Here is a 26281-nt window from a genome sequence, read left to right as displayed (position 1 = left end):
GGCCCTGACCATGGGTGCTGTGCTCAGGACCCTCACTGGCCTTCCATGCTGGCCTGGGGACTGCCTGGCACCTCAGTGCTCCGCCCCCTCCTGATCGCCCTCTTCTCTTCCCTCCCCCTCCCTCTCCCCCTCCTCCCTGAGGCCTGGGGACTTGAGCCCAGAATCTGGTGCTTGCTTTTGCTCATTGGCTGGTACTCTGTTGCCTGAGCCACGCCTCCAGCCTCCCATTATTGTTCTTGATTGAGGAAGATTTTCCTTCCTTTTCAGTCCCAAGCTTGACACCACCTTCAAAGCCCTCTGCTTCCGGGAGGCCCCTGCTTGCTCTGCTCATGAGAATGGAGAATCGCTCCGCTTCCTAACGGCTCTGCTCCTGCCCCAGCCTCTGAACCATGGTCCTAAGCCAACTTCCAGATGTGCAGAGTGGCCTTGACTTCTAAGGTTCTCCCAGGACTTGGTGCGGAGATAGAAACGCGGTAGGTGGAGACAAGAGCTTGCCTGGGAAAGCAAGGGCTGAACAAGGCGGAGTTCTGCCGACGGAGGGGCGCGGTGTGTGTCCCAGGCAGTGGCGCTGTGTCTACCCCAGGCAGTGGCGGCTGCCTCGGCGCCCTCCGGCCCTGTCCTGACAAGATCACAGTGCAGGGGACAGAAATGGCGGGAACTCCTCCTGGGTAGCAGGGGGAGTGGGCTGTGCACTGTTCAGCAGCCCTGGCCGGGGCTGTGTCCTTTGGGGCTGGTGCCACCGGCCCGGCAGGGCACGTGGTAAGGCCTTGGTCACCCATGTGTTTCCTCTAGACCCAGCACAGCACCTCCTGACCCCCTGCCTCCCCCACGAGACAGACGGTCCTCGGGCAGGGCCGAGGGGACCGGCGCATGCGTGGCAGGCACCGTGCTTGCTGGCTGCTGGGAGTGCCAGAATCAACATCTCGTACAGCAAACCACACGAGGTGTTTACAGTGGCTGCCAGTGCTTCTTTCCTAAGCATCTCAGCTACACTTGGTTTCAGAGAGCCAGGGAATCTGTGCATCCAGGAAACTCTTATTAGGCAAATAAACGCAAATGAAAACAGGAGGTGGCATTTAAGGTTGGGAAAACCACGGTAACTCTCCTCCCCCTGGAAGTAATCTCCTTTCCCCTTCTTCCTGTGGGACAGCTTCCTGTGGTCCCTCGAGGCCTGTCCCGGCTGCCCCTCCGTGGGACGTGGCAGAGGTGGCCATGTCAGCACCCAGCATCCCACAGGGAGCTGCCCCGAGCTCCCACTTTGCTCCTGAGCTTCTGCGGGCAACTTTAAGCTCTCGGTGCCAAAGCCAGTGAAATTGCTTCCTTAAGCCTCCCTTTGTAGATGGAGAGAAGCGGGGGATTTATGGAGGAGTGCAGGCGTCCCCCTCACGGACGGCGGACGGCAGATAACCAGTCCTTCCACCCTCTGCTGCCGGGAGCGGCTCATTTCTGGCCAGGGCATATTTTGCATTTGATAATCTAGGATTAACAGTTTCAAAGATTTAAAATCAGAACACCCGTATTCCTGTGGCTTATTTTAATACTTGTTGGAGTTCCCTTAGCGCGCAGCCTCAGGGCTCCGCACATAATCTCCAGCCCCCACTGCCGAAAACGCTCCTCGTCCAGGCAGCTCTCCCCTTCAGGGAGGGCTCTGCCCGCGATGCCTGCGCACGCTCCGTCCTCCAGAGAGCCGAGGGCTGCGCCCGACCATCGTCCTGCATCTCCCCGGGTCCAGCCCAGGCCAGGAGCTCCTACTGCCCCAGAAAACAGCAATGCGCTGTCCTCCTGGCTCACGTGGGGGGACTGCAGAGCCTAGAAGAACACTTCATGGCCATAAGACTTACGGCGTCAGTACAAGACCTCCAAGGCAGTGCGCCCCCGAGCACCGTGACTTCTCTCCCTGGCTGGACGTGGCAGGTCTGCAATCATGGCTGTTACGTCTCTCCCTGGCTGGACGTGGCAGGCCTGGAATCATGGCTGTTGTTTCTCTCTGGTTAGCTGCAGCAGGCCCAGGATCCTGGCATCCTGGTTTAATGGCCGCTGTAGGTCTTCCGCTGCAAGGACTTTCCACCTCTCGTTTCCCGCGCCCAGTAGTGTCAGGTCCATAAACCATGTGTACAGAGCACATGAAGGTGGTTGCCCATCCACACGGGGTGCAGACTTTTCCTGTATTCTCTTCAGGACTTTCTGAGTTCTGGGCCTCTGTAAAACCAGGCCGGGTACCCAGAGGTACCCAGGTACCCAGTGTGAGAGGTGGAAGGCGTCCATTTGAGGGGCCACCTCCCTGCTTCGAGGCTGGAATGCCGGGACTGCACAGCACAAGGGCAGAGGGCCCCAGACCAGGATGGTCGGAGGCCAGACTGTCACACCAAAAACGAACTCACACCGGGTGCCGGTGGCTCATGCTTGTGATCCTAGCTACTCAGGAGGCTGAGATCTGAGGATCGCAGATCAAAGCCAGCCTGGGCTTATCTCCAATAAACCACTAGAAAGCCGGAAGTGGCGCTGTGGCTCAAGTGGTAGAGCGCTCGTCTTGAGCTGAAGAGCACAGGGACAGCGCCCAAGCCCAGAGTTCAAGCCCCACAACCAGACCCGCCCCCCCCAAAATCATGAACTCACAGATACCATAAAATGCACCTTAAAATGTTTAGTCAATAACACACCCTTAGCTGGGTGCCAGTGGCTCATGCCCATAATCCCAGCTACGCAGGAGGCTGAGATCTAGGGATCTCTGTTCAAAGCCACCCTGGGTAAGAAAGTCCATGTGACTTTCATCTCCAATTAGCCACCAAAAAGCCAGGTGGGGTGCTAGCCTTGCGTGAAAAAGCTCAGAGAAAGCACCTTGCCCCGGCGTTCAAGCCTAGGTCTGGCACAAACACACAAAAGAAAAGAACAGCAAAAACACCCCACAGCCTTGAGGCGAGGCTCAGTAGCGCACCCTGGTGGCGAGGTTTGGGAGTGACCCTGGTGTTGTAGGTGTTCTGAGCCGGGCTGTATTGGAAGCTGGTTGCGTGGGTGCAGGGCCAGGAATCCAAGGTGTCAATTACGGACACTCCGGCATCCTAATGTGACGTTGTGGGTATTCCTTCTAATGGGGCTCAGGCCCACGACCCTGTGAAGCGAGGTTTAATTGCATCTGCAATTGTGTCTCCTGCGCTGTGAATCCTCTATAGGCTCTTTTGGGAGCCCCCAAGTGGCGTGAAAGGGCGGTGTGCATGCGTTCATCAACCCAGAGGCTGACACACATCCCGGGGGGTGCGCTGGCTTGGGCCCTCGGAGGGGAACGGTTCCGGGGTTCAACATGGCTGGGCTCCTGTGGTCTTGTCTCTGGTCGTGCTGTGTGACCGGGGGCACAGACCCGTCTCCATGCTTCTCTGCTGCCTATGGAGTGGGGGTGCAGAGGGCCTTCCCAGGGGCGTCTGTCTCTCCGCTGTCCGGGGGGGATGTGGGTGGCCTGGCTTCACAGATGGGCTCACAGCTGCCCGGTCACCACGCCCTCCACACCCGCGTGGTGGGCTTCTGCGGGCAGTGCGGCGCTGGCCGGTGTGTGGGGTGCCGACTCACTGTGAGCCAGCGCCTGGGGACCATGAGACAGCGCCAGCCCGGCCCCTCACTCCAGGACTCCTCGGCCTCCAGGTTCTGCCCTTCCGCCTTCATTCCCAGGCAGCCCGGGCGGGGCCGGGGGCTGGGATGCGCACTGCTGGCCACAGTCTGGGCGCCATCCTTTCCCCAAGCTTTCCCGAGCCCCAAGGCGTGCTGGGGGCCAGCCCCCGGGGGGTCCCTGGTCTGGCAGGGCTGCGGCCGCTCCCCACTCCTCCGCGAGGCCCCTGACCAGTTGTGCAGGCCTGGCCTCCCGCCCGGGGACCTTGTGCCTGGAGGAGGGGGCCGCAGGGCTGGCGTCACCAGCCATTCCTGCCGCCTGGTCCTGTGGGCGCAGGGGTGGGGACAGGTGGGAGGGGCGGGCACAGCCCTTGCCGAACACAGGGTCCTGACACCACTGAGGACGTCCTGAGAGAGGAAGCCGATGCGGGGCTGCGCCAGGCCCAGCCGGCTGGGGAGGAGGCTGAGGATGCGGCCCCTCCCTCCCGCGGGCGCTCACTGCCTGCCGCCAGCCAGGGCCTGCTCCCTCGCAGGAGGCGGGGCTCCAAGGTGCTGGAGGGGCCGACTGGAAACATCCCTGCAACCTCTACACGGCGAATTCTCAGAACTGAAGGGGTTTGCAGACGACGTTAGGAATTCCGTTTGAATTCATGTCAGTGATAATTTAAATCCTCACCAGCAGTGTAAATGTGCAGGCTGGCCCTGTCCAGCGCTGCTGACATCCGGCCCCCAGGCCTGGGGAGACCTCCGACTTGCATCCCCCCCTGGACCCATCGTCCTGGGCCATAACCTTTGGTCCTGTTTGTTACCAGGCAGCGGTAATTCTTCCTGACCTATTTCTGTCAGGGCCGCTGACTTGCTTGCAGGAGTCCCTCTTGGCCACCCCGGACTTTGGAGCAGAGCATCTGTTCAGAACAACTCCCTCATGCAGCAGGCTGCATGCAGGGGGAGCAAGCTTTCTGCACAAAAGGAAGCCTGGTGCACAGGTCCAAGCCCCAACACCCTGCTGCCTCCACAAAGGGCCTGGCTGGCAACGAGCCATTTCCCCAAATCTCACTGCTCTGTGCACCATGGAGGGGGTGGGAAGACTCGTGTCACATTTCAAGGGGGTGGGAGGCATGGAGGCTGAGGGAGGAGGCATGGAGGCTGAGGGGGGAGGCATGGAGGCCGAGGGAGGAGGCATGGAGGCTGAGGGGGGAGGCATGGAGGCTGAGGGGGGAGGCATGGAGGCCGAGGGGGGAGGCATGGAGGCCGTGGGGGGAGGCATGGAGGCTGAGGGGGGAGGCATGGAGGCTGAGGGGGGAGGCATGGAGGCTGAGGGGGGAGGCATGGAGGCTGAGGGGGGAGGCATGGAGGCTGAGGGGGGAGGCATGGAGGCTGAGGGGGGAGGCATGGAGGCTGAGGGGGGAGGCATGGAGGCTGTGGGGGGAGGCATGGAGGCTGAGGGGGGAGGCATGGAGGCTGAGGGGGGAGGCATGGAGGCCGTGGGGGGAGGCATGGAGGCCGTGGGGGGAGGCATGGAGGCTATCAGGGGAGGCATGGAGGCTGAGGGGGGAGGCATGGAGGCTGAGGGAGGGGAGGCATGGAGGCTGAGGGAGGAGGCATGGAGGCTGTGGGGGGAGGCATGGAGGCTGAGGGGGGAGGCATGGAGGCTGAGGGGGGAGGCATGGAGGCTGAGGGGGGAGGCATGGAGGCTGAGGGGGGAGGCATGGAGGCCGTGGGGGGAGGCATGGAGGCTGAGGGGGGAGGCATGGAGGCTGTGGGGGGAGGCATGGAGGCTGAGGGGGGAGGCATGGAGGCCGTGGGGGGAGGCATGGAGGCTGAGGGGGGAGGCATGGAGGCTGAGGGGGGAGGCATGGAGGCCGTGGGGGGAGGCATGGAGGCTGAGGGAGGAGGCATGGAGGCTGTGGGGGGAGGCATGGAGGCCATGGGGGGAGGCATGGAGGCTGTGGGGGGGAGGCATGGAGGCTGAGGGGGGAGGCATGGAGGCTGTGGGGGGAGGCATGGAGGCTGAGGGGGGAGGCATGGAGGCTGAGGGAGGAGGCATGGAGGCTGTGGGGGGGAGGCATGGAGGCTGTGGGGGGGAGGCATGGAGGCTGAGGGGGGAGGCATGGAGGCTGTGGGGGGGAGGCATGGAGGCTGAGGGAGGGGAGGCATGGAGGCTGAGGGGGGAGGCATGGAGGCTGAGGGAGGAGGCATGGAGGCTGAGGGAGGAGGCATGGAGGCTGAGGGGGGAGGCATGGAGGCTGAGGGGGGAGGCATGGAGGCTGAGGGGGGAGGCATGGAGGCCGTGGGGGGAGGCATGGAGGCTGAGGGGGGAGGCATGGAGGCTGAGGGGGGAGGCATGGAGGCTGAGGGGGGAGGCATGGAGGCTGAGGGGGGAGGCATGGAGGCTGAGGGGGGAGGCATGGAGGCCGTGGGGGGGAGGCATGGAGGCTGAGGGAGGGGAGGCATGGAGGCTGAGGGGGGAGGCATGGAGGCTGAGGGGGGAGGCATGGAGGCTGAGGGGGGAGGCATGGAGGCTGAGGGGGGAGGCATGGAGGCTGAGGGAGGCATGGAGGCTGAGGGGGGAGGCATGGAGGCTGAGGGAGGAGGCATGGAGGCCGTGGGGGGAGGCATGGAGGCTGAGGGAGGAGGCATGGAGGCCGTGGGGGGGAGGCATGGAGGCCGTGGGGGGAGGCATGGAGGCTGAGGGAGGAGGCATGGAGGCTGAGGGAGGAGGCATGGAGGCCGTGGGGGGGAGGCATGGAGGCTGTGGGGGGAGGCATGGAGGCTGTGGGGGGAGGCATGGAGGCTGAGGGAGGAGGCATGGAGGCTGAGGGGGGAGGCCTGGAGGCTGAGGGGGGAGGCATGGAGGCTGAGGGAGGAGGCATGGAGGCTGAGGGGGGAGGCATGGAGGCTGAGGGAGGGGAGGCATGGAGGCTGAGGGGGGAGGCATGGAGGCCATGGGGGGAGGCATGGAGGCTGAGGGGGGAGGCATGGAGGCTGAGGGAGGAGGCATGGAGGCCGAGGGAGGAGGCATGGAGGCTGCAGCCTGTCAGAGGCCGATGTGGTCGGCGCCGTGCTCCTCCCCCTCGGAGCCCAGCCTCCCTCAGCCTCCAGCCCTTGGGCCGTGGCCTTGGACATGGTGGTCCTCTGTGGCTGGTAACTGCCCCCCCCGGCCTGCGCCAGAGCCTTCATCTGGGAGAAAGGGGCGTGGTCCAGTCCCCAGCTCCAGCCGCGCGGGCTGAGGCCGCAGCGATGTGCCTGCACCCCGGCTCCTCTCTGCCGCTGGAGCGGGGCAGCCCCTGGGGAGCCGTGGACGGGGCGTGCTGGGGGTGTGGGGGGCTGTGCGCCCCACCAGGAGAAGAGGGAGCGCCGGAGGGGGCTCCCCCAAGGGCCCAGAGCTCCGAGGAGGTGACCCTGCAGCGGTGCCAGCGTATTTGTGGGGTACGGCTTCATGCAGTGGTGCTGCAAGCGGCTACCCCTCCCGCCCTGCAGACCGCTCCACCATTCCCACTCGTGTTTCGGTTCTCAGTGGGCTGAGCTCGCGGCCCGGCGCCTCCCCCGGGAAGTGCGCGGCTAAGCGTCCGTGGTTTGCGCTGGCCTCGCGAGGCCGGGGCCCGGGCCGGCTCTCGGTTCAGCAGCTCGGGGCGGCGTGGGGCGGCCGGTTCTTAAGGAAAAGCACGTTCTTAGCCTGACTCAGTTCAATTCGATTCTCTCCTCCGGCGATTTCCACTTCCTCCTGGCCGCTCGCTTGGCGGCGATTACATTTCTGTGTTCTCCTGAGTGTGTGTGTGGGGTGTTGGCAGAAGTGTGATTTCCACCACGCGCGCCACGAGGCAGGCAGCGGGCGGCGGCGCTGGCCGGAGGTCAGGCCCCCAGGCCAGGAGGGGGAGGGCTCGCTGATCCCACGGGTGGGGCTGCCGGACGGCCAAGACTCCAGTGAGACTTGGGGCGCAGCCGCGGCCGGCCCTGAGGTTTGAGCTGGTCAGGAGGGCCCAGGTCGGCAGTGCGGGGCGGGTCTGTGGTGAACAGTCCAGGAATGACTTGGAGGGCATGGATAGGGGTGGCCATGGTGTCCACTTTCCTGTGGCCCCAGGGTGGGAGTCGAGCGCCACCCCTCCTGCTTCCCAGCCCCAGTCCACGCCCTCAGCGGGTCCCTGGGCCCGGCGGGGCCTTGCACAGCTGCCCCGTCCCTCCTGTGTGGCCGTCCTCACCAGAAGAGCCGCTTGGGGCCATGCCCAGCCAAGGCGTCCGGCTGGTCCCTGCCAGATGCGGCTCAGTGTGCCCTGCTGCCCTGCAGGCTCTGGTCCAGGGGTGATGGAGCACATCCCACAGCCTCCTCCCCGGCTCCCCAGCCCCGGCCCCCAGGTCCTGCCTCGCACCAGGCCTGCAGGGCGCGCTGTGCCTGGCTTTGCTCCGCACACCTGCACTGTCTTGGGCGTTTGGTAGCCACGCCTCAGACCTTCTGCTTCTAGCATTTTTCAGATAGGGTTTTGCTTTTGGCCTGGGCTAGCATGACTGGGACCACAGGTGTGTACCACCACGGCTAGCTTTCCTTCATTGAGACAAGGCCTCGCAGACCTTCTGCCCCAGGCCGGCATGGAGCCACGGTGGTCCGGCCCACTCGGAGGTGGACAAAGTCGCCAGGCCTGCTCTGCTAGAAAATGCCACCCTGGGAGAAACTCCTCCTGGCCTCACATCCCACCCCTGCCCCATTCCCAGCTCTGGCTCCTCCCCCCTCCCCCCAGGTCCTGAATCCCTGGCTGGACGTGGCCTCTGCCACCAGCGCCCGGCCTCCTCCCTCCCCCAGGCGCAGACACTAATGAGTTCTGCTGTCCCACGCTAGTGCGCAATTACATCTAATCACTCGGCGTGCCGTGACTCTGATCCGGCCCCGCGTCACCGGGGTTCAGGCTCCCGGCACTGGGAATTGGTTTCAGCCATGTAAACGGCACAGATAGCAGGTGAGCTGTCTTCCTGTGTCACCTTCAATTTGCCACAGCTCAATATCAGATTAATTTGTCCCACCCACCCATCCCAGCCCTGCCGGCGGCGGCTGGCCTGGGGCGCCTAGACTCACCGCTGAAGGCCACAGCAGGACACCCCCTCCTCCAGTGGAGCCCAAGCAACAGGTCTCAGCCTGCCGGGCCCTCGGCTGGTGTGTGTGTGTGTGTGTGTGTGTGTGTGTGTGTGTGTGTGTGTGTGTGTGTGTGTGTGGACAGGTGTCTCCTGGCTGGGCAGCACTGATTTTCTCACAGATGCTCCAACACTTGCTTCAAACAATGCCATTATGTCGCTGCTGCTGTGTACTCCGAGGAGTGCTCCTCCTGCCTATGGGTGAGTTTTCCATTAAACCCACAATGTCCTTTAACCAAAGCCAATCTAGTGCAATCGAGTATAAGGGGGAGTCTGTGTTCACATGACCGAGGCGCCCACAGGCTCAAGTGGAGGCTCAAGGGTGGCGGAGGGAAGAGGGTGCCCGGCTTGGGTGTGCTGGTGACTCGGAGGGCCAAGCCAGACATCCAACAGACAAACAGGAGGCCGGAGACACAGGCGTGAGGGGGGGCAGGGGTATTCTCCTTAATGTGCCGAATCACACCGAGTTAGGAGGGGCCAGGCCCAAACGGCGGAAACCCCCCGCTCCACTGAAACGGAGCGTTTGTCCCTGCATCCAACATGAGGTTGCACTGGGGCTCCCTCACCCCGGGATCTGCCGAGAGTCAGTCTAAGTAAGTCTGCACAGAGGCTTGGCGGTGTCTCCCGCAGCCGCCACACACGGGAAGCAAGTCTGAGAAAGCAGACTGTGCCCGGGAGGTTTAAGACCAAGTAAGATTCGGAAAGGGAGGATTCCCAGGTGAGCCAGGAAGCCGGGGCCTGGCTGGGTCACGTCCCTCCGCCCTCCCACCCGGCCTGGGCTCAAAGACCTCGTCCCCTTTGCCAGAGCCCCGGTTCCCGCAGGACGCAGGCCTCTGTGGACAGCCCTGGACATACCTGGTTCCCGCAGGACCCGGGCCTCCGTGGATGGCACATGCCCAGAGCCCCAGTTCCCGCAGGACGCGGCCCGCCATGGACGGCATGCAGCCCTCAGCCAGCCTGGGCCCTACACGCGGGAGCGTGTCCCGTGGCCCTCCGTGTCTCTCTGCTCTCTGGGGGTATCCTGGCCACTTCCACTCATGCCCCCTCCAGTGTTCCTGCTCCCTCAGCCCACCTGCTCCTGCGTCGCGCCACGCCTGCCCAGCGGTGCCCACAAGCCCACCGCTTGTTAGGGAACGTGGCACTGCCGTGTCCGGGCATCCTGTGGGTGACATGCTCTCGTGCAGACAAACGCCCTGTCACCTCCCTTTCTGATTTGCCACCGGCATCGAACATGTTGGCTTCTTCTCCCAGACGGTTGAGTCTGAGTGGCTGTCTGCATGTCTCAGTGTGTCCTCTTGGGTTTATTTTACCAATGCCATTTGGTCACTATCCTGAGGTGTTTGCAGGCATGCCACCGCAGCAGGAAAGTCCTGCCTGCACTTATCCTGCCCCCCGCATGGAAGGAAGGACCCCTGCGTGGAAGGAAGGAAGGACTCCTGTGTGGAAGGAAGGAAGGACTCCTGTGTGGAAGGAAGGAAGGACCCCTGCGTGGAAGGAAGGAAGGACCCCTGCGTGGAAGGAAGGAAGGACCCCTGCGTGGAAGGAAGGAAGGACTCCTGTGTGGAAGGAAGGAAGGACTCCTGTGTGGAAGGACGGAAGGACTCCTGTGTGGAAGGACGCACCCCCCCCCCCACCGTGTGGAAGGACCACTATGTTTCAGGCACTCCAGGAGGAGACAGAGCCCATGGAGATGGAGATTTCTGGGTCCAGTAGAGTCAACAGAAGTGGTCTCAGACTCAGACATGCAGCCATGAAGACAACTTGTTACCAGATGCTGACGGAAGAGCCCCCTGCCCAGCTCTGATCACCACCCCAAACCCTGCTGTCCAAGGACGCACAGAAGACGCCCGCTGGCCACTGCACTGGGCGGGGCGGGGGGATGCTCTGCGCCTCCAGAAGGCAGTGCTGGGACTGGACACACACGGTCTCCAGCTCACCAGGCCCTGCTCCCCACAGCCTGTGCCCCCCAGCCCTCCCGGCCCCTCCCAGCACCACCAGGCTGGCTGCAAACCCACAGATCAGGGACCAGGAGACGCCTGCAAAATCACCCAGTGCAGCAGTTTCTTAGCAACCTGCTATTAGAGGGCTGCTTGGTAGTTAAAAAAAGCTCTGCTCTCCCTGCTCTCCTGAAAACAAGAGTGTGGACGGACAGGCCGGCTGCCTCCAGCCTGCATGTCAGGGAAGCACAGAGGAAAACGGTGCTTACCCCTGTCTTGGGGACATGGTAGCACCTGCCTGGGACAAAACCAGAGGGACACATGACAGCATGCGTGCAGGCATGTGAGGCATATGATGATGATGATGATGATGATGTGTGTGTGTGTGTGTGTGTGTGTGTGTGTGCGTGTACGCTGAGTGTACACTTCCCTGGGACAGAGCCTGAAACACTCTACAGGTTCTCAAATGGCTGTGAAGTTTCTCCCCTCTTCCTGCAGAGCTCTTCCCAGCCCTGGGGTGAGAGCCACCCATGGCATGGCTCCCAGAGCCCCCTCCCAGGGGCAGCAGAGCCTGGGGCCCGGTCTAGCCCGGGGAGGGGGCGCCTGGGTGCAAGGCCACCATGCCCCCTCACCTCCTCACTAGGAATTCTACCACACCCTCTGAGGGCCTCAGGACGGGGGTCTGGAGCCCCGGGCCGGCAGTCACGGTCCCGACCTTCCATCGAACTGTCCAGGTCTCAGTGTGGCAACCGCGGGCCCAGTGCTGACCCCTCTGCTCCAGGAAGGCATCTCATGGTCACCAGTTCGGACAGAAGCAGCTTCCTAGAGCAATTCTGTCAGAGATTTGTGACTTGCTGTTTGTGTGCACACACGTGTGTGTGTGTGTGTGTGTGTGTGTGCACCAATGGTGGGGCTTGAACTCAGGGCCTCTAGTCTTACTTGGCTTTTTTCCCTCAAGGCTGGTGCTCTACCACTTGAGTCACAGCTCCACTTCTAGCTTTGGGTGGTTAGTTGGTGATGAGAGACTCAAGGATTTTGCTGCCCAGGCTGGGCTCGAACCTGGATCCTCAGATGTACGGGCAGTGCCTGCCTAAGCACCAGCCTCTTGGCAAGCTAAGTCATAGTGTGGAAATTCCCTGGCGGAGACGGCGCTGACCATGGCCAGCATGCTAGCCTCCTCTGGATCCTCCGCCCCTGTCCCTACCCAAAACAGCAAAGGAGCCGAAGTGCAGGCTTTCCTGCACTTCCTGGCAGTGTAGCGAGGTGACCGGGTGGGAGGTGGGGAATGCACACACGAAGGAACATCCACAGCCACAAAGCAGAGGGCCTCGGCCACAGCCACAGGCCGGATCTAGCCCAGGGCGAGGAACATCCACAGCCACAAAGCAGAGGGCCTCGGCCACAGCCACAGGCCGGATCCAGCCCAGGGCGTCCACGGAGGATGGCGTCTGCGGAGCCAGGCTCCTAATTTGGATGGATTCCATCTGTAGGAGGATGAACTCAGAGGAGCAGAGATTTGGGCTGTAATCCCTCAGCCAAAGCCACCTTAACATGTAATCAAGTTACCGTCGCACATTTCCAAATAAAGTCGAACAGTTGAACTAGAAGATCTCATTTGGGAGCTGAACTTAACTTTAAATACCTCCTGCCTCACGGTATTAGGGAGTTTTTAGACTTTCAAATAACCAAGTCTGGAGAAATTGGTTTGGACAGGCGCTCGGGCTGTGTCTCTCTCCACGGCACTGTTAATTGCCAGCTTGGATGGACTGTGTCTAGCATGCCAAGCAAGTGTACCTAGCCAGGGCCTTGTGCTCTGAGAGAATGTGGGAGAATGGAGCCATCCGGGCCACATAGAGGGGACTCTGCTAAGCACCCTGTGGTTACCTGGTGAGGACTCCGCTAAGCACCCTGTGGTCACCTGGTGAGGACTCCGCTAAGCACCCTGTGGTCACCTGGTGCCCACAGCACTGGAGACCCGGGAGCAGTGTGCGGTGTACCAGCAGCGGGGGGTGTGGAGGGAAGGGAGCTCCTCGCCTGCCCAGGGCTGTGGGAAACTCAGACCCCAGCGATGACGGTCACAGCACTGCTACTCCTTCTTCCCAGCTATCCATGCTGGAGAGCCAGGCCCCAGCACGGGATTACGGGACGCGGCTCTGAACCCGGGTCTGCGATTATCACACGAAGATGATGGACGGCACAATGGACGGGACCGATGCTGTCCTGTGTGTGAACAGAGTGGGTCCTTTGGTCCGAGCTTTGGGTCTCAGAACCCCGTCTGCACTTGGAGTCGAGTGACCCCGAGTGACTTGGGGCAGCCTGAGCGTGTGAGGGCCACAGGGGGATGGAGGGGGGCAGAGCCAGGCAGGGTGGTCCTGGGCCCCGTGGGCATCCGTGAACACGGCGCCAGGAGCGTCCCTGCTTACGAGACCCAGGGGTTTGGGGCATCTTGGGAAAGAGCAGAAGCCAGACTGAGCCCAGGAGGTGGGAGCGGATGAGGCAGGTGGGAGGGAGTGAGCCTGGCCGGCTGGAGGCGATTGCTTTGCAGCACTGACTCTGGAGAGGAGAGCGTAGGTGTGGTGGCTTTGAGCTGCCCGCATGGTGGCCGTATGTGAAAGTGGCCAGATACCGTTGCCCGGCAGTTGGATGAGAGGCTGCGCCCTGGACGCGGGCAGCTGCTCTGGGTGGGACGGTGCTCTGGTCAGCAATGCCGCCGGGGGCTGCCGGGAGCCTGGGGGAACCGAGAGGAGGCTTCTAGCCAAGTCCCACCAAGAATTGGCCGAGATCGCAGAGGCCAGGCGGGGCTCCACACCCCTGGGGAGGCGGGCATGGTCCTCAGGCTCCTAAAACCACAGCTGGAGGGGTGCTGTGCAGCAAGCCGGGCTCGGAAACGTGAACCCGACGCCGTTAGAGAACCGAGATTCGGGGCGCCCCGGCCCGCACACGTGCCCAGGTAGCCCTGGGGGCATCGGATGCTGTGTATTATGAAGCTCACCGCGCTCACGCCTTCCTGGGGGGTGTGCCAGCCTCCGGCGGCCTCCACACGCACACCCACGGGCGCGTGAACCGACCTCCTGGAGACTCCAACGTGTATTTCCTGATAGCAGCAACAGGACAGTTACTGTTTTTTTAAGCTGTTCAGCTATGATCTGATTATTTAGAGCATTTGGGGGGGCTAATTGTAAGTAATGGTTGATCAGAAGTGTAGCAGCTACAACACGAATCCTCAATAACTGCAGCTCTGACAAGTAGCTGGCATTTGCCTAACACACATGAAGCCCTTTTTAGGTTTGCATTCAGAGAGCCGGAGCTTAGGGGCGTCTCGGGGGACTGGGCTGGGATGAAGTGGCTGCCGCCCACCCCCGCCCCTCCAGGAGCTGATTGTTACTGACTACGGCTTCCACAGGACGCATCCGGCCAGCCCGCGAGTGTCTGTGCACAGGAATCCCTGAGCAGGTGAGGTCCGTGACACAGCCTCCCGGGGAGCCCTCAGCCCCGGGGAGACCCCCGCACAGCGGCCCCAGGGCCTGCCCACTGGGAGCCCTCCGTGTAAGCTCACATGCTACTGTGGAATTGCACGGAAGATGCTAGAGCCAGCTCGTGGCCTGCACAGGCCCAGCACCCATGGCCAGTCCCCAGCTGCACACAGAGCTCTGAGGGGAGGGGTGGGAGACTGGGGTGGGGAGGGGTCGACACCGTGCCGAGTGCGGGGCGCCTCCCTGGACTACCCCTTGCATTTGCCGTGGTGGGTGCGGGTGGGCACAGGTGAGGAGCCCCAAGCCTAGCCCTGTCGGCCCGAGGCTCCCGGGCAGGGCTGGCAGCTGGCCACTGGTTCTGGAGGGGCATGTGACCCAGGAAGCCGGCCGTGGAGCCTCGCTGGGACCAGGCTGACCTGGCGCAGGGCTCAGGCAAGGCGACTCCCTTGACTTGGACAATGCCAGTGTCTCTCCACGCACAGGGCGAACTCTCCTGTCCACACGGGGCTCCTGCTGGCCTCGGGGCCCAGATAGCCAGGGGGCACCAGGCCGCCCCCCCAATTCAGCCTGCTGAGCACAATGGAGTCCCTATAGGCTGTCCAGGGACAGCCTGGGACTGGTTAGCTATTTCTTAAAACTTAGCCCGGGGCACAGGAAATGTCTTCCGGTGGGGTCTCTGGGGTCCCTGCTGCCTCAGGGTGGAGGGTTTGAACAGCCCAGCACTGACTTCCTTCCTGTGGCAGTGATCCCGTGGCTGTAGGTGCTCCCCACACCCCAGCCGCTCCTCCAGGACCAGGGGACCAGCGAGAGGGCCAGCGAGGGGCCAGCGAGGGGCCAGTGAGGGGACAGCAAGGGGCCAGCGAGAGGGCCAGCGAGGGGACCAGGGAGGGGCCAGTGAGGGGACAGTGAGGGGCCAGCGAGGTAACCAGGGAGGGGCCAGCGAGGGACCAGTGAGGGGCCAGTGAGGGGACAGTGAGGGGCCAGTGAGGGACCAGTGAGGGGCCAGTGAGGGGACAGTGAGGGGCCAGCGAGGTAACCAGGGAGGGGACAGTGAGGGACCAGTGAGGGGCCAGTGAGGGGCCAGCGAGAGGCCAGTGAGGGGCCAGTGAGGGGCCAGCGAGGGGACAGCAAGGGGACAGTGAGGGGCCAGTGAGGGGCCAGCGAGAGGCCAGTGAGGGGCCAGTGAGGGGCCAGCGAGGGGACAGCAAGGGGCCAGCGAGAGGGCCAGCGAGGGGACCAGGGAGGGGCCAGTGAGGGGCCAGTGAAGGGACAGTGAGGGGCCAGCGAGGTAACCAGGGAGGGGCCAGTGAGGGACCAGTGAGGGGCCAGTGAGGGGACAGTGAGGGGCCAGTGAGGGACCAGTGAGGGGCCAGTGAGGGGACAGTGAGGGGCCAGCGAGGTAACCAGGGAGGGGCCAGCGAGGGACCAGTGAGGGGCCAGTGAGGGGCCAGTGAGGGGCCAGTGAGGGACCAGTGAGGGGCCAGTGAGGGGACAGTGAGGGGCCAGCGAGGTAACCAGGGAGGGGCCAGCGAGGGACCAGTGAGGGGCCAGTGAGGGGCCAGTGAGGGACCAGTGAGGGGCCAGTGAGGGGACAGTGAGGGGCCAGTGAGGTAACCAGGGAGGGGCCAGCGAGGGACCAGTGAGGGGCCAGTGAGGGGACAGTGAGGGGCCAGTGAGGGACCAGTGAGGGGCCAGTGAGGGGACAGTGAGGGGCCAGCGAGGTAACCAGGGAGGGGACAGTGAGGGACCAGTGAGGGGCCAGTGAGGGGCCAGCAAGGGGCCAGTGAGGGGCCAGTGAGGGGCCAGCGAGGGGACAGCAAGGGGACAGTGAGGGACCAGTGAGGGGCCAGCGAGGTAACCAGGGAGGGGCCAGCGAGGGACCAGTGAGGGGCCAGTTAGGGGACAGCGAGGGACCAGTGAGGGGCCAGTGAGGGGCCAGTGAGGGGCCAGCGAGGGGACAGCGAGGGGACAGCGAGGGACCAGCAAGGGGTCAGTGAGGGGACAGCGAGGGACCAGCAAGAGGGCCAGCGAGGGGACAGTGAGGGGCCAGCAAGGGACCAGTGAGGGGCCAGCGAGGGACCAGTGAGGGATCAGTGAGGGGACAGTGAGGGGCCAGCGAGGGGCCAGTGAGGGGCCAGTGAGGGGTCAGTGAGGGGCCAGTGAGGGGTCAGTGAGGGGACAGTGAGGGGTCAGTGAGGGGACCAGCGAGGGGCCAGTGAGGGACCAGTGAGGGGCCAGTGAGGGGCCAGCGAGGGGCCAGCGAGGGGACAGTGAGGGACCAGTGAGGGGCCAGCGAGGTAACCAGGGAGGGGCCAGAGAGGGACCAGTGAGGGGCCAGCGAGGGGACAGTGAGGGGCCAGTGAGGGGACAGCGAGGGACCAGTGAGGGGCCAGCAAGGGGCCAGTGAGAGGGCCAGCGAGGGGCCAGTGAGGGGACAGTGAGGGGCCAGCGAGGGACCAGCAAGGGGACAGTGAGGGGACAGTGAGGGGCCCAGGCCACAGAGAGGGGCCAGCGAGGGGCCAGCGAGGGGCCAGCGAGGGGACAGCGAGGCGTCAGCGAGGGGACCAGGCCACAGAGAGGGGAGGATCCAGGGCTCCACGGTTGGACTCTCCCTGCTGGTACTGAGCTTGAATTTACGGCCTGGGCACCGTCCTTAGCTTTCTGCTCAAGGCTGGATGGAGCTCTACCACTTGAGCCATGGCTCTATTTCTGGCTTTTTGTAGTAACTGGAGATAAGAATCTCAGACTTTCCTCCCTGGACAGGCTGCAAGGCAGGGCCTGGAATCTCAGCCTTCTGCGTCGCTAGGGGTGCAGGTGCGAGGTGCCAGCGCTGATCCTTAAGTGGCCCGGCTTTGGCAGCAGCCTCCTCGCAGCCTCCAGCCGCTCTTACCCTCAGCCTCCCGGCAGCGGTCGGGGTCTTGGTAAACGGACCCCTCGGCAAGTCCCCCTGGGGGCTGCCCTGGCCCCGACACTGTCCCACCCTGGGGTGCCACCGCGCCTCAGCCACTCTGGCGTGTGCCTGTGGGCCCTGCCCGGAGGCTCGGCCTCCGCCACACTGACGCTCTTCGTCAGAGGTCACGTCCTCAAGCGCACGCCCGCACCCAGCTCTCGGTTCCTAGTCTGAGTCTGTTGCTCACGTATCTTTCTCCTCCTCACAAACTCCAAGGGCCGACTCTGTCACTCGGACCCGGTGCCCCCTAACCCGGCTTGGTGAATGCGGCAGGCCGCAGCGGTCACGCCGCCTGCGTGGTTCGCGTGAGGACACGCTCTTCTCTGACAAGCCACCACGGAGGGAGGGGACCTGGCTCCTGCTCGGGCCGTCTCGCGTCCCCAACAGGCTCTCCCCGTCCTTCTTGTCCCGAGAGGGGCTGGCCTGCGGCTGCCCGGCCCCGCTGCCCAGCGTCTCACCCCCTCTGCCGGGAATCCGGGAGCTGGCCCCGAGCCTGCTCAGGTAGCTGTGCGGGTCCGTGCGTCCGACGCATCCCCCGGGGCTCCCCAGCGCCTCAGAGACCCTATTAAATTGGTGATAAAAATCTGAAATATTAATGTATTCTAATTGAATATTCTCCGATAAATTATCTGAACATTTGCAGCAATTTGATTTTACTTTCATTTCTTAAGAAGCTCCCAGCTGTATAAATACAGCCGCTAAGGCAATCTCTGCTCAGACGAGGGACCGTCAGTACAAGGACCTGCACACCAATTTGACGGATGGATGGAATCAGTCCGATAACAGCCATCTTCCTGTTCCCCGTGTGCCCTGGTTTGGTCCCTCATTCACTCCCAGGCCGTGGAAGGTGACGTGACCCCTTTCACTTCCCCATTCCCAAGGGAAGGTCTGTAAGTGCGGCTAACTGCGCCAAAGCCGGATTAAGCTGGTGAGAGCCTCCGGAGGTTGGGATCAGATTCAGCCCCCTCTGCCAGCGACCGTCACCGCGGGCTTGGGGTCTCCTGGCTGCAGGGCCCACGCTGTCATCTCTAAGTCGCCGCCTTCACGCCACTCCGCCGGGCAGCTGCATCCTCCTCCTCTTAGCATCCTCATGCCTTGCTCTTGGGCAGCGGGGAAACTATCAGCCTCCAACATGAAAGCCTTTGACCCCAAGACTACCACGTTTCTCTTCACCGCCTCGGGTCAGTCCCTGCCCCGCCATGGACAGCCTCTCAAGTGAACAGATTCAGACTTTCTTGTACAAGTCCGATTTGATTCTCTCTCTAGTCTGGCCAGCAGGTTAGAGTGGCGGGCAGCTTTTGGAGCCCTGCATGAACGCTGTGTTACCCGAGGAGGCTTCGCTGCTGCCCTAGTTATGGGACCTGCCTCTGAGGGATGGGTGGAGAGCTGGGAAGCCCAGAGCAGACTCTCTGCTCACCCCGGGAGTCCTACCGTCTATGCCCTGCAGAGGCCTGACAGAGGCCCCAAACAGCCCAGGCCAAAGCTGGGATTCTGGACCAGGGATGGTGTCCTGCCATTTTCCATAGTTCCTCTGGGCACCTAACAGAGACACCAGTCTACTGCCCATAGGATCAGCTCAGTGACTATCGCCTGTCTCCCGCTCTGTGTTTGTCAGTGCCCGGTTACCATAACGAATAGCTGGGGTATCCACCAGCTTACAGTGTTTGGAGGTTTTAATCCTTGGCCAATGGTCCTGTTGGTTTGGGTCCAAAACATTCCAGATCCAAACCATGGCAGTATCTTGTCTGAGAAGAAAGGATGGCCTGCAAACTTTGGGAAATGTCTTCCTAAGGCCACTGAACTTAGACTGTGGCTAGTCCCATGGGAGAGGAGCACAGTGCTTGCCTGGACAGACAGGCCTGGACAGACACACAGGCCTCCACCGTCCAAGCTGAGATCCAGCTTTACATCCGCTTTCCTCTCTCTCCAAGGCAGGTGAGCTGCTCCCTGAGCATGCTGGGAGGGACAGGCTATTTCTTCCTGGAAAAAGCCTGTAATTAGTGAGGTTTGGGGAAGAACTTACATTCTGCCTCCACTCCCGCCCACTTTTTCATTGAACATATTTGATCAGAATGAAATGCCCTAACGAGCGTGGAACTGAGCATACCAGCTCTGCTGCCGTGATTTGGGCTTTCAGGAAATGCACCCGCTTCCTGCAGGCAGGGCTGCAGAGAGCAGCTGCAGAACCGCTGCTGGGTGAGATACAAGTTCAGTGGTGTGTGTGTGTGTGAGGTACGCTGGTGTGTGTGCATGGTGTGTGTGTGTGTGAGGTAGGCTGGTGTGTGTGCATGGCGTGTGTGTGTGTATGTATGAGGTAGGCTGGTGTGAGTGCATGGTGTGTGTGTGTATGAAGTAGGCTGGTGTGTGTGCATGGTGTGTGTGTGTGAGGTAGGCTGGTGTGTGTGCATGGTGTGTGTGTGTGAGGTAGGCTGGTGTGTGTGCATGGCGTGTGTGTGTGTGAGGTAGGCTGGCGTGTGTGCATGGTGTATGTGTGTGTGAGGTACGCTGGTGTGTGTGCATGGTGAGTGTGTGTGAGCACACACGCCTGTGTGCTGAGATCTTATATAATCACTTGCAGAGGGAGTCTGTTTGGAAGAGATAAACCTTTTATTGCAGCCACAATGGAGACCTTACTTTTCATTTGCAACAGATCTATTTCCACCAAGACTCCAGCTCTGCTTGGCTGCTTCTCCTGGATGGACGCAGCGGGAGTGTCGGCCATGAACGTGAGCTGCTGCAGAGCTGGTCTGTGGGGCGCTGGGGGCCGGCCAGTCACACCAGACTCCTGCTGGAGTCCGCGGGGGCCGGCCAATCAGCGTGAGACTCCTGCCGGAGTCCACGGGGGCCGGCCAGTTCCCAGTGTGAGACTCCTGCTGGAGTCCACGGGGGCTGGCCAATCAGCGTGAGACTCCTGCTGGAGTCCACGGGGGCCGGCCAGTCACACCAGACTCCTGCTGGAGTCCACGGGGGCCGGCCAGTCAGCGTGAGACTCCTGCTGGAGTCCGCGGGGGCCGGCCAGTCAGCACGAGACTCCTGCTGGAGTCCACGGGGGCCGGCCAGTCACACCAGACTCCTGCTGGAGTCCACGGGGGCTGGCCAATCAGCGTGAGACTCCTGCTGGAGTCCACGGGGGCCGGCCAGTCACACCAGACTCCTGCTGGAGTCCGCGGGGGCCGGCCAGTCAGCACGAGACTCCTGCCGGAGTCCGCGGGGGCCGGCCAGTTCCCAGTGTGAGCTGAAAGCTCCCACCTGGGTCACAGCTATCTCCCCCATGGGAGGCAGGCACAGCCTCACTCTCGGGAGGCACCAAGTGTTCCGGGAAACATAAAGTAGCCAGGGCCTGGGGAGGGGGAGGGGGAGGGGGAGGGGGCTCTGTGGGATAGCAAGGCCACTGGGGAGGGAAGGACACGGCTGATCTTTTCTTTTTTTTTTGGTCGGCCGTGGGGCTTGAACTCGGGGCCTGGGCGCTGTCCCTCAGCTCTTCAGCTCAAGGCGAGCGCTCTATCACTTGAGTTATAGCACCACTTCCGGTTTTCTGGTGGTTTATTGGAGATAAGAGTTTCATGGACTTTCCTACTCGAGCTGGCTTTGAACTGTGATCCTCAGATCTCAGCCTCCTAAGTAGGTAGGATGACGGGTGTGAGCCTGTTGGCACCCGGCCAACTGATCTTATTTTTGAATCCTGCCGCATTAGAGCACCCTTGAACACTGTGCCCCTTTGCCCAGGTGTTTAGTTCCTGTTGGCAATCAGGCATGGTCATGTGACTGGGCTCTGGACAACACGATGTAGACACACCAGGTGCAGGCCACTGGAAGCCCACCCAGCCCTGGGGCTTGCCCTGGATCCCCAGGCCCCCCGGCCGTCAGTCACACAGAGGCCTTCCTCACAGGGAGCAAGTGATGGCGGGGCTCAACCCTCCCGGCGGCCGGGCAAGGCTCAGTTTGGCCTGGAGACACACCACAGAGAGGAAGCTGGCCACATCAGAATGTGAGGTCCATGACACAGGACTCCCTTAGGAGCTGCTCCAGCAGCCCCTGCCCCTGCCACGGATAGGGTTTGACGGGCACACACCATGCCCTGTACCGCCACACGTTCCCCGGCTGCCTTCACAGTTTGCAGATGGTCCCTTCTCAGAAAAGCTCCCCAGACCCGAGGGGGACAGCTGCTGCTCCAGGTGGGGGTGTGGAGCCTGCAGCAGGCCCAGGGCAGCTCTGCCCATCCCGAGTCCTGAGGACACCAGTGCTGCGCACGGACTCCCTCGCACGCTCACACTGCATCTCCCTCGCACGCTCACACTGCATCTCCCCTCAAATGCTCACACTGCATCTCCCCTCGCACACTCACACTGCATCTCCCTCTGGACGCTCACACTGCATCTCCCCTCGCACGCTCACACTGCATCTCCCCCTCGCATGCTCACACTGCATCTCCCTCACACGCTCACACTGCATCTCCCTCGCACGCTCACACTGCATCTCCCCTCGCACGCTCACACTGCATCTCCCTCACACGCTCACACTGCATCTCCCTCTGGACGCTCACACTGCATCTCCCCTCACACGCTCACACTGCATCTCCCCTCGCACGCTCACACTGCATCTCCCTCACACGCTCACACTGCATCTCCCCTCGCACGCTCACACTGCATCTCCCTCGACGCTCACACTGCATCTCCCCTCGCACGCTCACACTGCATCTCCCTCGACGCTCACACTGCATCTCCCCTCGCACGCTCACACTGCATCTCCCTCGACGCTCACACTGCATCTCCCCTTGCACGCTCACACTGCATCTCCCTCGCACGCTCACACTGCATCTCCCCTCGCACGCTCACACTGCATCTCCCCCTCGCACGCTCACACTGCATCTCCCTCACACGCTCACACTGCATCTCCCCTTGCACACTCACACTGCATCTCCCTCGACGCTCACACTGCATCTCCCTCACACGCTCACACTGCATCTCCCTCGCACGCTCACACTGCATCTCCCTTGCACGCTCACACTACATCTCCCTCGCACGCTCACACTGCATCTCCCCTCGCACGCTCACACCGCATCTCTCTGCATGCTCACACTGCGTCTCTCCTCGCACGCTCACACTGCATCTCCCTCACACGCTCACACTGCATCTCCCTCTGCACGCTCACACTGCATCTCCCCTCGCATGCTCACACTGCATCTCCCTCTGGACGCTCACACTGCATCTCCCCTCACATGCTCACACTGCATCTCCCTCTGGACGCTCACACTGCATCTCCCCTCGCACGCTCACACTGCATCTCCCTCTGCACGCTCACACTGCATCTCCCTCTGCACGCTCACACTGCATCTCCCTCGCACGCTCACACTGCATCTCCCCTCGCACGCTCACACTGCATCTCCCTTCGCACACTCACACTGCATCTCCCCTCACACGCTCACACTGCATCTCCCCTCAAACGCTCACACTGCATCTCCCTCTGGACGCTCACACTGCATCTCTCCTCGCACACTCACACTGCATCTCTCCTCGCACACTCACACTGCATTTCTCCTCGCACACTCACACTGCATCTCCCCTCACACGCTCACACTGCATCTTCCTCTGCACACTCACACTGCTTCTCCCTCTGCACGCTCACACTGCATCTCCATCAGCATGCTCACACTGCATCTCTCCTTGCACGCTCACACTGCATCTCCCTCAGCACGCTCACACTGCATCTCCCCTCGCACACTCACACTGCATCTCCCCTTGCATCTCCCCTTGCACGCTCCCAGGTTGGCCTCCAGGTCTGAGGGAGGACTACTCAGCTCTGTTTTCTTTGCCTTCCTTGGCCTTAAAGACTAACTTCTAGTTCACAAGGAACACATGGAGCTAGGCATTGTCAGGTAGGAAGCCTCTTCTGAATGAGCTTATTTTTAATGCAGATGAGTCACCTTAAGTAAGCAAATGAGAACCATGTGCTGTAGAAGACAGCCAGATAGAGACAATACCTCGGGGTGTGGAGGCTGTGGCTGTGGTGCAGCCCACGGCACTGTCACCAGCCACATCACGAGGGCCATTGTTAGCATCGGTGTGAACAGGGCCTGGCCAGGGGCCTGGGCATGTGGGGTGTGTGTCCCCTAAAAGCTGCCCCCCCAAGTCCGGAAGCCTGTCTGAGAGGCAGCGCAGGTGTGGGTACTGCGCCAGCCCCATCTGTGAGGAGGCCCCAGGGCAGGGGACGCAGCTCTGGCCTCCGTGCACATGGGCCTGCGTGCTCACACCACGTGTGCCAACACTAGAGTTTCTGCTCTGCATAACCTGCCTACCAGGTTCCTGGCCAGAGCCCTCGCGGCCAGGGAGGGGAGAGCGGGGCTGGGGCTCGGACAGCGCATCTGCGCTCCAACACCAGACCGGCCCGTGCAGCAGCAGAAGCGAGAAACACAGACCAGGCTCATCCGTGTGAGGAAGTTAGCCCTGTGCAAGGCTCAGGGACCTCACATCTAGTGGTGGGCAGGGGTGAGGCTTTTCCACAGAGGATGGAAGTTATTTGATACAATTCCCACCATCACTGCATCAAATTACCATCAGATTTAGTTGCAATTTCCTTTAAGGGGAAGAAGAAAATGCCAGTTGATGGTCTTGATTATAGACATACAAATTTGTAAGATGAATTCCGTCTGTAGAAAAAAGCACCCTTGGTGGCTGCTGGGGGCAGTGGCCCTGTGTGAGCACGTGGAGCAACACAGAAGAGCCCGGCCATGCGAGAGCCCCCACCACGGGAGGGCCCGGCCCCGGGAGGGCCCAGCCACAGAACAACATGGCCACAGAACAATGTGGTCATGGAACAGTCCACCACAGAACAGCCTGGCCATGGAACAGCCCAACAAAGAACAACATGGCCCTAGAACAGTCCTGTGTCTTGGGCCTCATCTGAACACCTGTAAGATCTCAACTTCATAGCACAAGGATGAGCACAGACATGCCACCAATCCACAGGGAAGAGTGGAGACAGTTGGACCTCAGACAGAGGCCAGAGGTCAAGGCCCTCCCTCCCTGCCCCCCCTCCACCCCTGCTTCACACACAAGATGGCGATCCGTAAGCGACCCAGAGAGAAGGCTCCCCAAACTCAGGAGGGTGGGTGGGGCCAGGGAGGTTTCCTGTCCCCCCTCCTGGGCCCGGGCGCCCTGCCCCGAAGCACCCAGGAAGACAGCTGTCTCTCCCCGGCGGTGGGGGGCACTCACCCTCACAAGCTGCTGCGGGAAGGGGCCTCGCGAGTTCTCTGGCACGTTGATGGGGGGGATGACCCAGTCCCGCTTCTGGCGCCTCAGGCCTCTGGAGCTCTGGGGCTGGGCCCACGGCAGCAGCATGTCCCGAGGGGGCTGAGAGGGGGCCAGAACCACACTCATCTGCCCTTTCTGCAGAGGAGAAGAATCAAAGAAGTCTGGTTAAGTTCTGCACAAAGGGAACAAACCCCCACAAGCTTCTGTTAATCTGTGTTAGCTGGGATCAATAAAGAAAAGACACATAACATACAGTGTCTGGAAAAAAGAATCACTTGAAGCTGAGTGTAGTAGTGCATGCCTGTAGTCCCAGTGCTCAGGAGGCTGAGGTAGAAGACAGTCCAGGCCACACAATGAGGCCCTGTCCCAAACAAAAGCCGTCATGCACCAACAGGTGAGTATAGTGCTGATCACAGGATAAACAGCATAAAGGACCCCCTGAAAGGAGCCCATGCAGCTGGTTCCTTCCACAGTAGTGTGGATAAGGGCTTTTATTCCCTTTTAACTTTGTTTTGGTGCTGGGCCTTGGATCAGGGCCTTGTGTATTGCTGCTGAGCTAAAACTATAGCCAGATTAGGGCCTTAAAATCCAAAAGCAACAGAAGCAACCACAAAGGAAAAGATGGATACATTTTAACCTAAATCTCCTATGTATAAAAACATACTCCCATGGAGGGTAACGGGAAAATCATGGCAGAGTTAATAGCCTCCATGTGAGGTACCTCACCGACTGGTCAGATAAAAAAGTGGAATCTTTTCTTCATGACGGGTAAAGGACATGAATAGACAATTTACAGCCACACGCATGTTACCGATCAATACGCTTAGGAAAAAGGTTCACGTCTTCACGAATCAAAGATGCAAATTCAAGTGCTAAATCCTTTTCACCTATGAAATTAACTACAGGAAGCAAAATTAATCCTCCTGGGGGGAGGGTGCTGTGCTCCGAGGAGGGGGTGGGGTAGATGTGGAAGATCTGGCACCTAGTGTTGTTTGCATCCAGAGAGCCACATGGTGCAGGGCCGAGTCACCATATTTCTGCACCCTGGATACCAGTGAAGGCATGCCAAACCAGCGCAGGAGGCCCGTGTCCCCGTGGCTCCACCTGCCGGTCAACCACACTTCCCACCCTTGGCAACGTGGACAAGGGTGTGTCTCTAAAGGTGTGCACTGCAGATGCTTTCACCAGAGTGAAAACCCCCGGGGAAGTCCGGATGCCTGAAGGTAACAGGTGCTCCGTCTGGGGCTCCGGAGTCTTTAAAGCTGCCGTTGAAGGTGCTGACACCGATGTGCATCCATGAAATGTTAGTAAGTGCAGAAAGGGCACCAGAGGATGTGGTGTCGTGAGCCCATGGATGGAGAAAGCAATGGGAGGAAACACCATTACCAGGCTCTGCTCCTCTTCACGCCACTTATCTTGCTTGGTTCTGTCCACTTATCCTGCTTGGTTCTGTCCACCTTCAGTGCTTTCTGAAGGTCATACTGCACACAGAATGTTGGTTTGGAGAGCAGACAGGCGCTCGGGACACTGCGGCTCTCAAGGGTCCACAGACACAGACTCAGTGGCGGGATGGCCCAGGCAGAGGGACGGGCGGGTGGGGGCATCAGCTTCCCCTCAATCATGGTGGGGTCTTACCTCGGCTGTAACAGACCAGGCCAGGGCGTTTGATGGCCTCACCCCCGCCCTCTGTGCACAGAGTCCCTTCCACTACCTTTTCCCAAAAGTCTGCAGACCCAACTTTCACTCACTCACACACACACACACACACACACACACACACGCACACACACACGCACACACACACGCACGCACACACGCACGTACACACATACGCACACACACACACAGTCTTTTTTTGCAAAAAGAGCCTATGGCATGGCTCAAGTAGAGCACCTGCCTGGCAAGCCTGAGGCCCTGAGTTCAAACCTCAGTACCAGCAATGACAGCACTGGC

The 26281-nt window shown here is 61.3% G+C and overlaps 1 protein-coding gene across 3 annotated transcripts in view; it reads right to left on the bottom strand.

Annotated features, from left to right (window-relative positions):
• Nucleotides 1–26281, bottom strand: part of LOC138841331 (cadherin-4) — a 412784-nt gene that overhangs the window by 80027 nt on the left and 306476 nt on the right. For all 3 annotated transcript variants that reach the window (XM_070042018.1, XM_070042019.1, XM_070042020.1), the window contains one exon: nucleotides 24290–24463. In XM_070042018.1, the coding sequence (XP_069898119.1) occupies nucleotides 24290–24463 (174 nt within the window). The remainder of the gene's footprint in view (nucleotides 1–24289; nucleotides 24464–26281) is intronic.

Source organism: Dipodomys merriami, unplaced genomic scaffold (genome assembly GCF_024711535.1).
Source record: "Dipodomys merriami isolate MVZ:Mamm:240054 unplaced genomic scaffold, mDipMer1.0.p SCAF_316, whole genome shotgun sequence".
Lineage (NCBI taxonomy): Eukaryota > Metazoa > Chordata > Mammalia > Rodentia > Heteromyidae > Dipodomys > Dipodomys merriami.
Note: the sequence above shows the minus strand (reverse complement) of the source record. Positions and strands in the feature narration are given on the sequence as shown.